General features: G+C 36.6%; 1 protein-coding gene across 1 annotated transcript in view; it reads left to right on the top strand.

Moving 5' to 3' along the window:
- Positions 1-4,035, top strand: part of LOC145997436 (uncharacterized) — a 178,959-nt gene extending 174,924 nt beyond the window's left edge. The window contains exon 9 of the mRNA XM_083134473.1: positions 715-4,035. Within this exon, the coding sequence (XP_082990599.1) occupies positions 715-1,001 (287 nt within the window). The 3' untranslated portion in view covers positions 1,002-4,035. The remainder of the gene's footprint in view (positions 1-714) is intronic.
- The last annotated feature ends 14,279 nt before the right edge of the window (positions 4,036-18,314 follow it).

Here is an 18,314-nt window from a genome sequence, read left to right as displayed (position 1 = left end):
CAATTTTTACGTGTTCTCCAAGTGAATTCTTGCACGAAACGGTACTTGCTCCATGAACAATTTTTACGTGTTGCCCAAGTGTATTCTTGCTTCATGAACAATTTTTACGTGTTCTCCAAGTGTATTCTTGCACGAAACGGTTGTTGCTTCATGAGCAATTTTACGTGTTGTCCAGATGTATTCTTGCTTCATGAACAATTTTAAATGTATTCTTACAAGAAATGTTTCTTGCTTCATGAACAATATATCCTATGTAGACTCTTCTACTCGATCCACTAGCTGAGTGAATATCCAGCAGAAATGTTTTTCTTCAGTTTCCACATTTTATACTGTCAATATACTCAAATTCATAGTTATTATATTTTGAAATTATTCTTACAACCTATTTCAAGATAAATATTCCAAAGTTAAGAGGACATTTTAGTAACCACTGACATAAAACATCTCAACTTTTGAATTTTGTAAAATCATGAAACAATTGATTCTTTAGATTAGGCAATAGAATCTGAAAAAGCGAAGTTGTGATCAGTTCTTGCATTTGCAGTCAATTTTGTGAGCCAACTGCTGAAATATTAATTGATTGAACTATTGCTGTCAACTATCAAAATAAGAAGTTTCTTTGAAACGCTTTTTTGATTTGAAACGAACAATGCCAACTCCCAGGAGGGGTCGACTGACGTTAATGTTTGTATTAACATCAAAATTCTTTTTCAGGGTCCACCCCATACCCAGGTATGGGGGCTCGCGAGGTGATGCGCAAGGTGAGAGAAGGCTACAGACTAGAAAGGCCAAACCACTGCAAACCAGAGCTCTTCAAGATAATCTCCCGTTGCTGGCAAGCGGACCCCACGAAACGACCCGACTTTGCAGAACTCAGGACGGATCTATGCAAGCTCCTAGACGACAACACGGGCTACGTGGACCTAGAAAACTTCCCCGAGTCCAAGTACCACCACACGGCAGCGACCTCCCACAAAAGCAGCGAGGAGGAGAAGATATGACAAAAGATTGAGGTCAGTGTACTGTGCTGGGTGTGAAAAATGGTCACTGGCCGTTGACAAAACTATGGTTTCATGTTCTGAAACAACAAAATGGAAGAAAATCAGAAAAAAAAGGGTTTGGATACAAAGATTACAAACAGCGCGTCAGAAAACTTTACTGATGGTGATCTAAAGTAACATTTGCACACATAAGCTTTCTAACTCTAGCTTCGACAGTGTTGGCCAAGGAAAATTCACAGACAAAGACGTGTTGTAACAAGAGAAGACTGAACATGGATTGGAAATGGATTACAGAACTTTCAAGCGATGACTTGCAAAAGTGAACTAACTTAAACTGATAAAGAGTGATGTGTAACACTCGGTTAAATCTTAACCAAAGGTTAAAAAAACTACTATGTGATCCTTATTTCGCCCCAGTGAACAAATAAGAGGACAGTTTTTAATAGTAATTTTTTTAAAACAGTTTTCAAATTTGCAAGCACTAAGCTAATGAACACTAGACATGATTCTTGGTGACAAATGTAATCAGTTTTTTTCTAGTTTTTACACGAGTTCTTTTTTTTTTACAGCAATGGGGAAAACGAAAAGTCTCACATTTTATAGATTTTATACTTATATGTATGTACATATATATGTTTAAACTTCGACCACTTCATCTGTGACACAAATAGCGCTCAAAGTTGATCATTTAAGATTTCGAAATTTCTAAAACAAAATTATTCCAATTTTGTACTGATTAAAATTTTATTTTATTTTGAGTCTCTGAAGCGATGATCTTTCAAATACATTAATAGGTAAAGTACAAGAATTTGTCACATAGTAACATATCAACAAAGTTTGTATATGCTATATATGTCAATACAGATATATTTTAAATTAACTCTAATGTACAAAAGCAATCCCTAATTATTTTACAGACTGAATATGTTTTTAGAACTTGTAAAATAATACAATAATCGCACCTAATATAAAGGTACTTCAACTTAAGAATAAATATTCATAATAATGAACGTTATGGTTGAATATTGCATGCCATTACATAGAATTTTCATTAAATACATGAATACTCTGTTGGTGTACAAATATTCAAACTGAGAATGTTAAAAATAGCCTTACCAAGGAATTGAGAAAAGTACAAACAAGAATATAATTAATACAAATAATTGTAATTATGCATATTCCTAATTGAATCACTAAAATGAAACATTACCGCGATCTAACACTTAAGTAAATTTGAAATACTCTTATTGTAAAGTACTCAAAGCAGCGGCGGCGTCAGGATTAGTCATCAAGGGGTGCTGAGGGGGTGCGGAAATAAATTTAGGGGGTGCGATGCTGAAAAAAATAAGGAAAACCATGAAACAGGCATGCAACCTGTCAAAAGTGGGGACCAAGGTGCCAAAAATAAATGAAAAATAGCAAAAAGCGGGAGCAACTGCACCTCTAATCGCCGCCACTGATTAACAAAAATTACTGACTGAAATGAAATTGTATGTGTGAAATATAATAACTTTAGAGTGACATTCATTTTCCAGGCCGGCTGTGTCCCCTTGCCTTCCTCTTGGACTTACATGATGATATGTATTAAGTCTTATACTCAAAGAAAGTGGTCGTACAGTGTAATCATTCAGATACACGTGCAGTCTTATTGAACTATGTAGTGAATTAAAAATGAAATTATCCTTTTCCTTAAAAGAACAATTTTTGAACCTTTTCAATGTTACAATGTAGGTACAAAATATATAGTAAGTACATTGCACATTCCGTCTGCCACTTCAAGACAAGACGCGAAGTGCACAGCAACTTCGTCTTCGTTAAAATCCCTTCTCCCGCACTATCCCCAACAACGAACTGTAAACTTTCTTCTTGAACATTGGGCCTCTTTCTAACGGGTTTTGAAAAAGCCTGAAATGGTACGTTTACTAGACATGTTTTTAAAAAATACACAAAACGTATTAACACGTTACAACTCGCGTTAAAAATAATTTCCCGAGCACGACTTGGGCTGTGACTTGGTGGTACCTTGAAAGCATCTGAAATTTTTGCTCCAGTGTGAGGAAGAACAAATAGACGGAAAATAAACAGTTTATCAACAATGCAAAAGAAAATTGCCTAATCTGTAGGCAATTATCGAAAACCACAAACAGACCACTTGAAGAAACAAAGGAAGAAAACATTCATAACAACAATGCTGACGAAAGAAAAAAAAACGGTTGCTGATCTTTATAGAAGCTGCCGCCAGTACATGAAAGTATGTAAGCTTATATCGGCATCTCTTTCAGTGCTTGCCTGTTGCAATAATAACGGTGTTACTTCAGTAGCCTAACAAACATTCAACGCTCGATATGACATGATATAATATGACATTGAAAGCGTTAGTGTTTTCAGTTGAATGTAGGGGGTGCTGAAGGGGGTGTGGAAGAAAATTAAGGGGTGAGCAAGCAACCCCTCGCGCCCCCCTGGCGCCGCCCCTGACTCGAAGTAAAATATTATTGAACACAATATATATTTCTTTTATTGCTTTTGAGCACATTAGATGAGAGAAATAATCAAAATAAAGCCAAATCATTACGCCTCATTTTTACATAAATTGCTGAACATTTTGGAAAACTTTATCCAAAAGTTGAAAGGGTATTTGTAAATATCCATATTCTAGGAAAATGATAGGATTGGTTGTTTGAAAGTTTTAATTTCTAAGTATCTACAGACAAAATAATCCTCTCTTTTTCATGACAATTATTCTAAAGTAAGAATTTTCTTACTATATCGATATTTAGAGAAATCCAATTATTTATATAAAAAGCGAAACATTATGCACAAACATTAGCACATACTGCGACAGAATAGACGTTAAATCTTAATTTATATTATGTTTATCTGAAATTTAAAATTGTGCTATTATGCTGAAACCATTGTTAGTGCTCACATGTTCCTATTTAATCCATTATTATTGGATAACAAATCTTCATTTCTATTTAGTGAACAAAGCATTTGGGTACATAATATAGATCTAATAGTTGTAACAATTAGTTGAGACTAGGGAAAAAATAAAGAAAAATAATGTACATGATTGTTTGCACCAAGTTTAAAAGGGTTATAATAGTATCAAGGTAAACTTCGAAGCATTGTCACTGTATCAATTTTGTAATAACTATCAAGAATTTAACTTCATATTTAAAAGCCATCTCACATCATTTTCAATATCGATATTTCAAGACAAGGTTGGAATAAAGTTGTGTTAATCCTTTATAATGACAACTTTGAGCGCTTTTCATCAACTCGTTGCAAATTTTATATCATCACAAAAATTTAGTTTTAGTAATTTTGATATTATAGCACCATTGCTCTAGACGTAAATGATTCCATGATAAATAAAGCTTCTTATCTACAAACTATCAGCTCCTTCAATGGGGCATATTCTAGTCGTTCAGTTTGTTTTTTAACAATCTCTAGCAATAAGCATATAAAGTGTGTATAAAAAATAAATGACACTATTGCTTCACAATAAGTCTCATAGCATTTTAATGACAAAAATTAAATATGTATAAATTAGATATTTTAAGAATATTTTATATGTAATATTTCTTAGCAATTGACGCTACAATATAGAAAAGTTATTTCATAAAACTTGTAGATATAGAAAAAAATCGATTTTCTGTCAAACTTAGAATTTTTAAAGGAAATGTTTGTGTACATTTTCAGAAATAGCAATGCATTTTGTAGCGTTTCGTGGGTAGGGAAGTTGAAGCATGCCAAATATATTCATGTTTGTTTAAAATTTCATATTATTTTACAAGAGTAATATTTGTTTCAAATATCTGTTATTTTGAAAACAAAATTATGCTTGTTCTGACAAGTGTCACAGAATTAGTTTTACAATTGATATAAAACTGATATTTCGAATTGTAGTTTAAAAAATGCAATACCTCAAAATTTGCTCCTTATGGTTTGTGTATAAGGTAGCGTAATGTATATATTTTGAAGATATTTTTCTTGAATATCGGAGTGTGTACTTAGTATAGCTCAATCGAAGATGATCAACGCTTAGCTTAACTGGCAGTGAAAATATTAATTGCAGTGAATTTTCTAAAAAACTAGAATCAGATAAATCTTCATGCCAATTTTGATAAATTCTTTAGTTTTCAGGAAATTCTGTTGATTGTAATGTTCAGTAAACACTTCCAAACATTTTAGCGTGTATTTTCATTTTAAAAGACTTTACTGTATCTGTACCTATATATGTAAATAACACATTTTAAGACTGTTTTTAGGGTAAGCACAAATGCACAAATGCCTATTCTCTTCTTTTCCTTTGGCCAGTTCTTTGTGCAAAATTTTAGTGTCGTTATCGCCGCCCTGATGTATCTTTGTATCGAACATATATTTTACAGAATTGTGTATAAATAAAGTTATAAATAATTTTTGTATAAAACGAATTTCATGTGGTGTGGTTGTTGATGACATAAAAGATGGTCAATAAACTCGTTTTTCGTATGAAGACTTTTGTTTTATTGAATACAGAATGTAATTAGAAATTTTTGTCTTTATATGTTTCAGGAGTGAATAGACTTGCGTAAGATTAGGCTTATCCAAGGTGAAATTTACACAGGTGGACCCGTCGATTACCTTTCGGGAATTTTTGTTTGATGTAGGTTGGGCACGGTATTGCACAAACTGGCAGTTCTGGAGTATGTTTTCTGAAATGAGTTGCATGATGCTATTAAAATTTTATTCAAAACAAATGTCCAACATGGCGTCATATATTGGTTGGGTGAATATCCCGGACGAGCCCCCAATGTGCATAGTCCACATCGATGTTAAGTCTTCGATAGATTTTTGATTGACCGACGCCAAAACCGCTATGATATTCTAAATTCTGAAACATTCTATCTGCTTAGAATTTCTCCCTTAGCTGAATCCATGTGGGGTTTGCTTTCGTGTTGTCTAGATATTCGCGATAGTCTCATGGTTACGTAAGCTTATTTTCCATCACATATGTGAACATCAGCGAAAGCAAGCCACATGAAAATTCAGGTGAATGCTCTGGAACAGCGGTACTCAAACTTTTTTCTCGTCGTACCCTTTGGTCGTAACTAAACGTCTAATGTACCCTCACAATAGGTTTTCTCAGAATAGTGGGTTTTGGGGAATTAATTTAGCTGCCAGATTGGTGGAGCGTTTTTGATATATAGGAGGCGTGTATCTGCAATAGAGGAAAATGGCATTCGGGTTGTATTTGGGAAGATGGTAAACAAAAAGACATTGGAATCCTAAGTTTATTATTTTATTGAGTGTTCCTACGTTTACAATCTTTATGATTAATTACAAAAATAAAAATGTGAAGCACATGTATGCTAAGAAGTATACTATAAAAAACTTTAATTCTCATTGAAAAGTCTTGACGTGCAGATTCCGAATCTGCAATAGCTTTCACTATAACTCAATTAGGGGCAGAGATACGTCCATTTGAAAAAATATTTATGTTTTCTTTTGTGTGTATTTCTCACGATATGTGACCGTTCCGGGACTTTTGGACCACCCGGTATATTTTTTCCAGAGTTCTTGAAAAAGAAAGTAAAGAACAGAAATAAGTTTGTAAGCAAACTGTCAAGCACAATTTTGGAGTTTTTATTATAAATCCCTCGGAGTTTCTAGAGAAGGATGTACCTGCATAGGCTAGCCTGGCACAGCTTTTTGATATCTGGTTGTGCACTTGAAACTTTTAAGCGGAGATTCGGTACCAAATTTAGTCTATTTCTGTGCTTGTCTCTTAGGTACACCATGGATGTAAAAACACTCTCACATAAGTATGTAGTGGAGAAAAGGATCAAAAACATTATTACGCGGTCAGCTATATGAGGAACAAAGATATGAATGTCAATGATAATGTCAGTCTTATTTTCCTGTCGAATGTTAAAGCTATGTAGTCTGCTCTACACACCTGCAGCAAGAAATGTTGTCGTGTGGGTATTCTCGACAGTTCTCTTCCGAGCAGCTCACGTACCACCCTTCGAGTCGTTCATGTACCCCTGGGGGTACGCGTATTACAGTTTGAGAACCACTGGTCTAGAAGGAATTCCAAGCAGATGTATTTTTTTCGGATTTTGGAATATCCAAGGGTGCCCGCAGGATTTTTTCTAAGGGGGTCCAAAGCCATAGAAACTTTATTATTATTATTACTATTATTTTTGTTATTATTATTAGTTACTACTACTACTACTTTACAAATCATAAAATTCTAATTGTATTGAAAATACTTTGGCGTTGTATACAAGTTCAGACTCGTGTCTACTGTTTAGGTAGAAACAGGATTCGCCTTTCTTCCCTTCAATAAAGATCTATCACCTTGTTGATCAACAGTTATTTGTCTTTTTGTACTTGTCACAATGCACAGTCAGAGACCACTTAATCTGGTGTACTTCATGCATGGGCGAAGTTTGAGCTTTTGCTTTGGGGGGCCAGACTCTGGGAGAAGCATATGATGTACCTGAGGGTTATTGAATATCCCCTAGTTCATAAGGGGTCCGGAGGTCCTCCCCAGGAATTTAAAAAAACAACAACAAAAAAAAAAACAACTTAAAAACACTTAGTTTTAGGCCTTTTAAATTTGAAAATGTTAAATTTCCTCGCTTAAGTAAACAAATATTAATTAGTATATTGGTTGTCAGTTTTATAAGAAGCAAAACAGTACGATTATTGCATTTTGCATTTCATTAATTTTTATTGATACAATATTCGTATTATTTTTAAAAAGTTACGGAACAATAGTAAGCTTCAGAAATTTTAGAAAAATGAAATTGAAAAGTTCTTTTGATGCCTCATTGGTAACTGTTGACTCAACACAAAGTCATTTTACCTTTTTCTTCAAACTGTACACATGAATCAAATCGTCTAAGACCCGCTATTGCGGCGCAATTACCGCACATGCCATCATGCCAAACGTCAAAATTTGCGATATGGCTTCATAACAAAATTGTAGTAATTGAACTTAATCATGTGTTATTTTTTAGTCTTCTTTAAGTTGGGGGGGGGGGGCAGGTACTATGACTTCATGGTACATCTGATCCATGTTTTTACGTGCCGAAAAGTACTGTAAAATAATAACAATGATAATAATAATAGTTGCTGCAACTTACGGCCTGTAAATCACAGGCAGTATTTCTTCTTGTAAAATATTTGCACCATTCGAATTTCATTAATTCCTTCCGGATATATCAGGGGGAGCAAGTGTCCCCCCCTGGCCCCTCCTTGCGGGCACCCTTTTGAATGTCATAGTGTTTCTTTCGAGGGCCTCCCCGATGGCGCAGTGGTAGCGTCGTCGCCTTGTAATCAAGGGGTCCCGGGTTCGATACCCGGTGGAGGCACAAGTGGTTCGGATCCCACTTTAAACTGTAGGTCCAGTCCCGATTAGCCTTACTGTGCATAAAGTGGACTTAAAACAACATATCAATATCAATATCAGTGTTTCTTTCGAAAGAAGAGGAAATTTCGAAAACGACTCAGCTGGCGCATCAAAGACCAAGTCGAACCTTAAGGTAATCCACGTAGAGAACAATTAAGTGCTTCATGTGTTAGAAAAGGTGAGTTAAGGTCTCACTTCTCACAGAACACTCTTCATTTTGTGACGTCACAAACTGAATAAACTTCAGTTTGTGACGTCACAAACTCTGAGCTGTCTAGCCTACTCACGAAAGCATGCTGGAGCTGAGTTTCAACTTGAAATAATATTTTCTCCTGTGGGGTGAAATTATGAGGGTTTTAACCGTGATGGTGTAATGATGGTAACCTTGCAATCGAGAGGCACCGGGTTGGAATCCCGATGGAAGGACATTTGCACAGTGGTTCGGATCTCATTTCAAATTCAAAGTTGTCCCGATTAGCCTATCTGAGGATAAAGTGGACTTTGGCAAACGCTCTTTCATCCACCCAACATTCAGCGTTATTTGTCATACATTTTGATTGAATAGTTCGAAGATACGAAAACAGTACAAGAATTTTGCTGGTATATACAGAGCATTCCCTGACATTCGCTACGAGACTCGGCCGCAAGCGGCCCGGCAAGCAGCGCTTGTATTTTCCGGTGAACGGGGTCCGCGACAGTCGCTAGAGTCGGCTATTAAAATTACAGTTTTCATATTGTGTACTAACCTTAACTACAGAATGTGTTGAAAATGATGTTCCTGGCATCTCCGAAGGAAATTGGCATTTACACGTGCAAGTTCGTCTACTGTAATTCTCCAGATTTCTCGTACAATACTCTCTTTTAACTCACGGATGGTGTGCGGATTGTCTTTGTATACTTTATTTTTAAGATTTTTACACTTTTTCCCCGTGACGTTATTATTTTACCATATAGGAATTTTAGCGGCTCTAAATGCTGTGGTTTTTGAGAGGTGGTGGATAGATTTCCGAGGAGACTGTTCTAACCTTTGTCCTATCTCATAGAGTTTTTCCTCAGTAAGTACACGTGGGTTTTTCTTTTCACTTTTATTCAGAACTGACCCTGGTACTCTAAACTTTTTTACGAGGTTTAATATAGTGGTCCGATATGAAACGGGAACACGAGGAAATTTCGTTGCCAAACGTCGTCGCACTTCTCCACAATTCCTCTTTCCGAAGTAACACTCGACAAGATAAATCCTTTGTTGTAATGTAAACTTTTGTGGTGCCATATTAAGCCACAATCTTCAACACACGGACACGACACAACACAACTTCCGAGGGAGGATTATACTGGCGTCAGTCTGCAACGTCAACAGAAAGGGAAAGAGAGCGAAGGCAGGGAGAAAGATAAAAAAAAACAGACTGTAGCGTGCGATTGTCGCGGACCCTTTCACCGGGAAAGACAAGCACTGATGCCGGGTCGCTTGCCGCCGAGTCTCGTAGCGAATGTCAGGGAATGCTCTGTAGATAGAACTACAGCACTTAAATTTGCGTTTGTTATTATACAGACAAAAGACAGACTGAATTCAGGAAATACGAAATGGTTGATTGGATTTTAACAATAGGTGCTATATTATGTACATACGATCAGTTATAGAGAGTATCAAAAACAATTGTAGCTTATGGAAGTCCTTGGATACTATGCTTAATAAATTTGTTTCCCTGATTACTAATTATATAAACAGCTACCTCCATGCCATCTATAGTCTGAAAAGTAAAAGAGGTTTATAAGAACGAGAAAACTGATGACTTGTGATGGAGTAGAAGCCCTCACGCGAACAAGAGCAAATTGACCCAACAACAAAAGACTTTTGTGCATTTATTGTTACGTTACTCTGGTTTGTCTATGAACAGTGGCGACGATTGTTTTCCAAAAGTAGGGGAGGGGTGTAAGGTGACTTTATTTTCCATTGGTAGATAAGGTATAGCATAGTGCGGGGGCAAAAGTTTGGCAAAAAGTGGGGGCGGGGGCAACACCCTCCTACGCCCCCTCTCTAATCGCCAACACTGTCTATGAACAATTGACCTATCTCTCCCTCAGCGGCGAACAACGAGACTTCAACAACCTAGTATAAGACTATATCAATATCATAACAGTTGGGCTGAAAAGTTCGTAGGCTGACTCATAGATGGCGTTACTAGAATTAAATCCATGTGATTTTTACTTAGTACTAACCTTCAAAAGATACGTGTATAAATTTCATAGCTGCCGGATAATTAGTTCGTGAGATATAGCATTGTGAGTGAAGCAGCTTTTGTTATTGTGAAAAAATGGATAAAAAATAATTTCGTGTGTTAATAAAGCATTGCTTTTTGGCAAAAAAAAAATACTGTTGAAGCCAAGGCTTGGCTTGATAAACATTATTCGGACTCTGCACCAGGAAAATCAACCGTTGAGAAGTGGTTTGCTAAATTTAAACGAGGCGAAATGAGCATCGAAGACGATGCACGCAGTGGACGCCCCAAAGAGGCTGTTACCGACGAAAACATCAAAAAAGTCCACAAAATAATTTTAAATGATCGTAAAGTGAAGTTGATCGAGATAGCTGAGACTTTAAAAATATCAAAGGAACGTGTTGGACATATTGTGCATGAATATTTGAACATGCGAAAGCTGTGTGCAAAATGGGTGCCGCGCGTGCTCACAATCGATCAAAAGCAACAACGTTTTGATGATTCGGAGCAATGTTTAGCGATATTCAACCGTAATAAACACGAATTTTTCCATCGATATATTACAATGGATGAAACATGGCTCCATAACTACACTCCAGAGTCCAATCGACAGTCAGCCGAGTGGACTGCACGTGATGAACCGAATCCAAAGCGTGGAAGACGCAACAGTCGGCTGGCAAGGTTATGGCATCAGTATTCTGGGATGCGCATGGTATTATATTCATCGATTACCTCAAAAAGGGCCAGACCATCAACAGCGATTATTACATAGCGTTGTTGGAGCGTTTAAAGGATGAAATCACGAAAAAACGGCCCCATTTGAAGAAGAAAGAAGTGCTGTTTCATCAAGACAATGCACCGTGTCACAAATCAATGAAAACGATGGCAAAATTATATGAATTAGACTACGAATTGCTTCCCCATTCACCATATTCTCCAGATCTGGCCCCCAGTGACTTTTTCCTGTTTGCAGACCTTAAAAGAATGCTCGCTGGAAAGAAATTTAGCACTGATGAAGAGGTAATCGCCGAAACTGAGGCCTATTTTGAGGCTAAAGAGAAATCGTACTATAAAAATGGCATCGAAAAATTGTATGACCGCTATAATCGTTGTATCGCCCTCGAAGGCAACTATATTGAATAATAAAATCGAATTTTGTCAAAAAAATATTTTTTACTATGTTAGCCTACGAACTTTTCAGCCCAACTGTTACAAATGAGCTATTTGCATTTGATGAGAGCTATTTGCCAGGAGGATTGGCTTTCTTATACTTCAATAAAAGCCAATTGCATACATTTTCTTTATGGCAATTAGAAATTAAATTTAGTTATCTTCTTACTTGTGGTCATCTACTCAATTTTAATAAAAAGCCTAAATTTTATAAGAAAAAATCAAGATATTAACATATTTCTACCACAGGAAAACATCCAGAAACAATAAAGAAAATTCGTAAGAAAATACTCATGAGTTCAGAGCCATCTATTGTTCACCACAGCAAACCATAGCTTTACACAGTAGCGATTTTTTTAAGTCTTTTTATTTTGCTTTCGAATTATTCTTTAATTTGGTAAATTCATGCACTATTATCATAAACTATTCAATTTTGTTATTACAAACTTTGTAAGAATTTATGTCAGCCTGTGTTTGATTCTGGGAAGAAAAAATATCAATATAGAAGGAGGTGAATGGAGTATCATCACCACCACTGAAAAAAAGATGGCAGAAAGCAAAAATCGGAAAAATTGTAAGTAATTATTATTTTCCTTATCCTAGGTCTGCGTGTGCGTGATCCGAAGGCATGACACGTGTGATTTTTAGATTTTCGCATATAGTGCATGAGAAACGTGTTATAAGACCACCTCAGAAATGGTGCAAAGTATAGACTACACTCCGTTAGGACTATATGTTATGAAAAATAACATAACATAAAGGGGGCAAGACCTCCGAAGTAAGCCCGCCTCTAGCCGCATACATTTGAGGTTACGTCCTGGTTCCTTAAAATATACCAGGACGTCAGTTGCGTGAATGTTTTAAAGTTTTTACATGTCTTATTTATTGGTTCAATTTTACAATATATAATACAGGGTGTCTATAAAAGAACTCCGTGGTTTTAAACAATGATAGCGCGCAAACGGTATTAGGTAACCCAGGTTAGTTAATTACTTTGAAATCAGTAGCTCATCAAGTTTTATTCACGCCGTTTGGAGTTTATTCCAACAAAGCGTTAACCTTGAAGTGGTCGAGCCGAGCCGAACACAGTCAGTGTAGTTCAGTGCAACGGCGACGCCACAACAGAAGGCGCAGTGTGTGATATGGCTTGTAGAAACTGGATCTGTTATTACTGTACAGCGGAACTTTCCACGCGAGTATGGTGGTGTTTAGCCTTCGGACGAAACCATTCGTCAATAGCTTGAGGTGTTTAAAGAAACTGGAAGTGTGGCCTCCAAGAAGTCCGGACCTTACTCCCTTAGACTTTCTCCTATGTGGACATGTGAAGAACATGGTGTATGCGGAGAAGGTTCAAGATGTCAACCATCTAAGGCAAAGAATTATCGCATCTGTGGCAACCATCACCCCAGACATGTTGGCCAGGACGTGGCAAGAAGTTGATTATCGTTTGGATGTGTGCCGTGCTACAAACGGGGCACACATTGGGATTTACTAAATTGTAAACAAAACTTTATAACATTACCTTCAAAAATATGTATTTACTTTTTCCTGAGTTTTAGTTTTTTATAAAATATTTAGCTTCAAAACCCCGGATTCTGTATATATAGATGATACAAATATTGTTAGTTTTTTTATATAATTAATTATGGTTGATCTCTCTATTATGGGGACCAAAACAGCGTTATTAACTTCGTTTGTCATTTGTTCAGCTTGTATCTGCGACGGCGTATTTTGTTATGTATTCAATTTAGAGCTGGAAAACCGAAGCCTATTAGTGTTAATTCTGGAAACCAGAGCCAGCAGGGTGTAGAAATTGTGTTCCTTTTATTTTTTACGAAGTGCAGTTGCATCATCCGTCCATTCTGGGTTCATCCGTAATGATATCGTTATGTCGAAACAAACAGAATGTGTTCGAGCAACAACATGTACAGGGTGTACCAAAAGTCCCATTACCACCACCTCCCTTTGAATTGTAGACAAACCTGCAAAAAGTTATTTTAACAGCATGCGTATGATGAGAGGATGGTATACCATTAAATCAGACCAATGACCACCATTTACTCCAGAGGATCTGTGTGCACACCGCCATTTTCATGGCACAGTATTATTCGCCTCCAGGTGCGATGTGAAATCCTCCGTACCGTAAGATGTCAGATCTGGATTTCGGGGTGGCCATTTTAAGATAATTCCTCAATTATGTGTTCAGAAACAAACGGATTGGACGAGGACCGCCAAATTTACCAGCACCTTTAAAATGGCCACCCCGAAGTCCAAATCTGACATCTTGTGATAATGCGCTATGGGAGCACATCAAACAGAAAGTCGCCCATAATAGTTATCAGACAACTGAGGAACTTCAAGAAGCTGTTCGCAGTGCGTTTGCTTCCTTCACACCAGCCAAGTTACGGAGGATTTCACATCGCACATGGAGGCGAATAATACTGTGCCATGAAAATGGCGGTGTGCACACAGAGTAAATGGTGGCCATTGGTCTGATTTAATGGTATACCATCCTCTCATCATACGCATGCTGTTAAAATAACATTTTGCAGGTTTGTGTACAATTCAAAGAGGAGGTAATGGGACTTTTGGTACACCCTGTAGAATTCTCTCATGATTTCCTTCGGTAAAACAGCTTTCCACACCGCCAAAGAATAAAACAAAGTTTCGCAAAAATAAATTAATCGGAACTGGAATGTGAGCTACCGAAAATCGAATTTAGGACACCATGACTACAGAAAGATCACGTCAAAGACATTCACAGGCAGTGGCGCAGGAACGGGGGGGGGGGGGTACAGGGGTACATTGTACCTCCCTAAATTTTTGAAGGGGGTACTGTACCCCCCTAAATCCGTAAATCGAGTTATACCCCCTGTACCCCCCCCCCCTTGGTAATTTGACAGCAGACGCAAGGTGCTACTGTTAAAAGAACATATTTTCAGTTCGCCCAATAAAAAAGTGTATATTGTTTATAACTTATAAACATTATCTTCCTTACCACAGAAATTCAAACCATTCTAAACTTATTCTACTATTGAGAGACCACAAGGAAAAAACCTTGGGACGAAATGTCCCCGCGCAGCTTTCCCTTCTTCCGCTCAGCTCGGGCCATAAGGAAGCATGGTCCACTCTTACCCTCCCCTCCTCGCGGGAGTACGGTGCACAGGAGTCGCGGGTGTGCGCAGGTTGTTTTGCTTATGGTTCCACTATATATTGTGGTTGCTACTAGTTAGTTCATTGACCTAAGTTCTTGGAAACCTCTTTAAGGAGATGAAAATTGTTTAAAATGTGTGTGGAACGATGGAATCAGATTTGCTCTCAGAAAATCACGCTGCAGACGAATGCTCCTTTGCGTAAGGGGGGGGGGGTACACTTTTCTAAAGAAATGGTCGCGTCGATTCGAAGGGTATATGACTGATCCCATTTCCTTTTGAATATTTAAAATGGAATTTTCCAAAACGAAATACTTACACGATCGAGACGAGATACTACAGACCAACTTGGGGGGTGGGGGGGGTTACAATGTACTGCTGTACCTCACCCATATTTTTCATAACTTTGTAAGGGGGTGTTCGGAAAACTATACTTAAACCTATATATTAAGATATTTTGAAAATAGAGTCCCGATTAGCCTATCTGAGCATGAAATGAATCTAGAATAAGTTTTAATGACTTCCGAGTGGAAACCGAAACAAAAATTAACACAAACATGAAGGAGAAGGACCTCGCCACACAGGAGACGAGATGAGGTTGCGACAATTTTCGACTCATTTCATCGCGATATCATTCCTAGGTAAAATGAAATTTTTCCTAGAAATTTAAACAAAGTGCAATTTGCGATATTATCAGAGGGGGGGAATTATTTTTACCTATGTATTAGAATGCAACACAAACACAACGCCATTTTAAGTTAAACCCTAAAGTCAATGTGTAAGAAAATTACATTAGTCAGATGAATGCACGAGATAAATGAAACTTACTTCAGGTTCTATTGGTAGATTTTGGATTGGATTCGCAAGGTCTTTGAGTGAGATGAGAATGTTTGATTGATTTATTTGGTTTATTTTACCTCGCATTTCTGCTACTTTTGGCTAATCGCATAAATGAGGATGGGCGATGATATTGATGAACACTCACATGCCCAACCTGGGACCTCTGGCGTCAAAGCGCCCTATGCCAACCCCTCCGCCACGGAGGCCGCCGAGGTGGGAATGTGTTTTGGATTTTATATGTAGATGCGAAAATCTTTAACTGTGACATTAAAGTTTACCTTTTCACATAAACGAGAAATTGACATGTCACCCTAAAACACACGCATGGATCTGCATTTAATACTACTACATACGAAAGGAAACCTTGGGCGGTTCTTCATATTGTCCACCAAAGATTGAAACGAAAAAAAACAAAACATTTTGAGCGTATGCCTTTCCTTGCTTCCTCTGACATCTGAAGTATTTCGGTTTTGTATATGTAATGATAGTACTTTCAGTGCTTGAAGAGTGTCATCAGGTACAGCTAATTATATAACAAATAAATGCTTTGTCAAATCTTTCACAAATATTTCAAAGTTAGACTTCTTTACGAGTTAATCGGAAACTATCTCAACTCAGGTTTTTTTTTATTATTATATATATATACACAACGCCTTACAGATGTCCGAGTAAATACCAAATACATGGCTTCTAAAAGACATTGGATGTGGTACACATCTGCCATAAATTGTTTAAAGATATATTTATGCGTAGCTATGGGATCGAATTAGAATGAACTGAAGTGGAACTCTATAAGTATGGTATATTCAATAATGTGGTTTCTATATCCAGTGGGTGGGAGGTGATTATTCCTGGTTGCAGTGGTTCAAAATCCTCCTCACCCCCTTTAATCTCAACCTGCATTAAAATGAATAGATGTATCTTTGTTCGCAATTTTCATATTTCGAACTCCTGATTTTCCGTTCCGTTAAATTGAAATAAGGCCAGATCGAAGTCTAGAGCTTTATATGTTTCAGAATTGTTATCTGGTTTTAGAATCTGTTTAAAAAAAATTCTAAGAAAAACAAAGAAAAAATAGTTATGCAAATTTTGCATTAAATAACAGGACATTCGTGTGTGCTGTTCTAAAATGGAATATTTCCCATGCCTTCACATTATACCTAAGTATCAAGGACGTATGTAGGAGGGTGTCCGGACACTACCCGAGAGACTTACCAAGAAGTAAAAGTAAATAATCAAAATATAATTGTTTAGCATTTGTTATATAATCGGTGGTTATTTCCGCTGAACTTTTTGGAAGGCAAGGAATTTAGCTCATACGGCTTTGATTTGAAGGGTTCCAAAAGATTTATGCACACAACTAATGATAATATCCATAAAATATTAATCAGAAACTTTACTTTTCGTTAATTGGATCTAACTCCTTGTTTGTTATTCAATAAATATTCAATTATTTTTCTATTTGACATTAAATTCCTTGCCAGGGCAGTTGTTTTTATGCAAATCTTGGCGATCTTAACTACACAAGCTAGATAATGAATATATGCTTTTATATCTATTGTTTTACTATCATTTACCTATCATTAACTTATTTAATTAATATTTTAATTTAATTAAATATAATTATTATAATTATATTTATTATTATTATTATTATTATATTATTATTGCAACACTTGGTTGGACCCCCGAAATGTATTTCTAGGTGCAGTAGTATTTGTGTTTATATATATATGGGAGGCTGAATTTTGTACCCCCCCAAATGAAAAACGTTCCTGCGCCACTGTTCACAGGCCTTGAAAGGTCAAATATGGGGATAGAGATTGTTCGCAAATTTACACTAATGGAGATAAAATAATATATACTTACAGGCCGAAACCAAATGTTAGGTTCAAATTAGTTCAAATTCTTTATTTTCGTGGCCGAGGTTCAGTCTGAGGTCTGTTCTGCCACCTAACCCATGTCATGGATAGGTGGCAGGTAATATTCAAAATCTAATTATTGATAACAACTCGTTTGAACCAGTTTCCAAATTCAATTGCTTAGGAGTAATATTAACAAAATGAAAATGATATTAAAGAGGAAATAAAAAAATTAAGATTTACTTCGGAAAATGAGTGTCACTTTTCCCTTCATAAACTTTTATCTTCTCGTATAATATCTAAGAAAATAAAAGTTAAAATATACAATACTAGTTTTGGCTGTAGTATTATATGGTTGAAAACTTGGTGCTTTACACCCTTAGAAAAATATTTGGACCTAAAAGGGATGAGGAGACAGGTGAGTGGAGAAGGTTATACAATTTTGAACTTCAACAGTCTCTGAGGCCCGCTATGGACGGAATAATTTTCATTAGCATTTTTTGATAGCATAAATTCTTCCAAAAATCTATAACAGACATTAATTTACACAGAAGCATTTCCTCTTACATCCCGGTTAGCATTTGCGATTGCTATGTGAAGCGGGCAGAAAACATTAGATAATATATACAGCACGAATGGCACACGAGATGAGTCAGTGTCCGATGTTTACA

The sequence above is a fragment of the Lepisma saccharinum genome, chromosome 13 (genome assembly GCF_977018435.1).
Source record: "Lepisma saccharinum chromosome 13, izLepSacc3.1, whole genome shotgun sequence".
Lineage (NCBI taxonomy): Eukaryota > Metazoa > Arthropoda > Insecta > Zygentoma > Lepismatidae > Lepisma > Lepisma saccharinum.
This window is presented reverse-complemented; position numbering and strand designations above follow the sequence as displayed.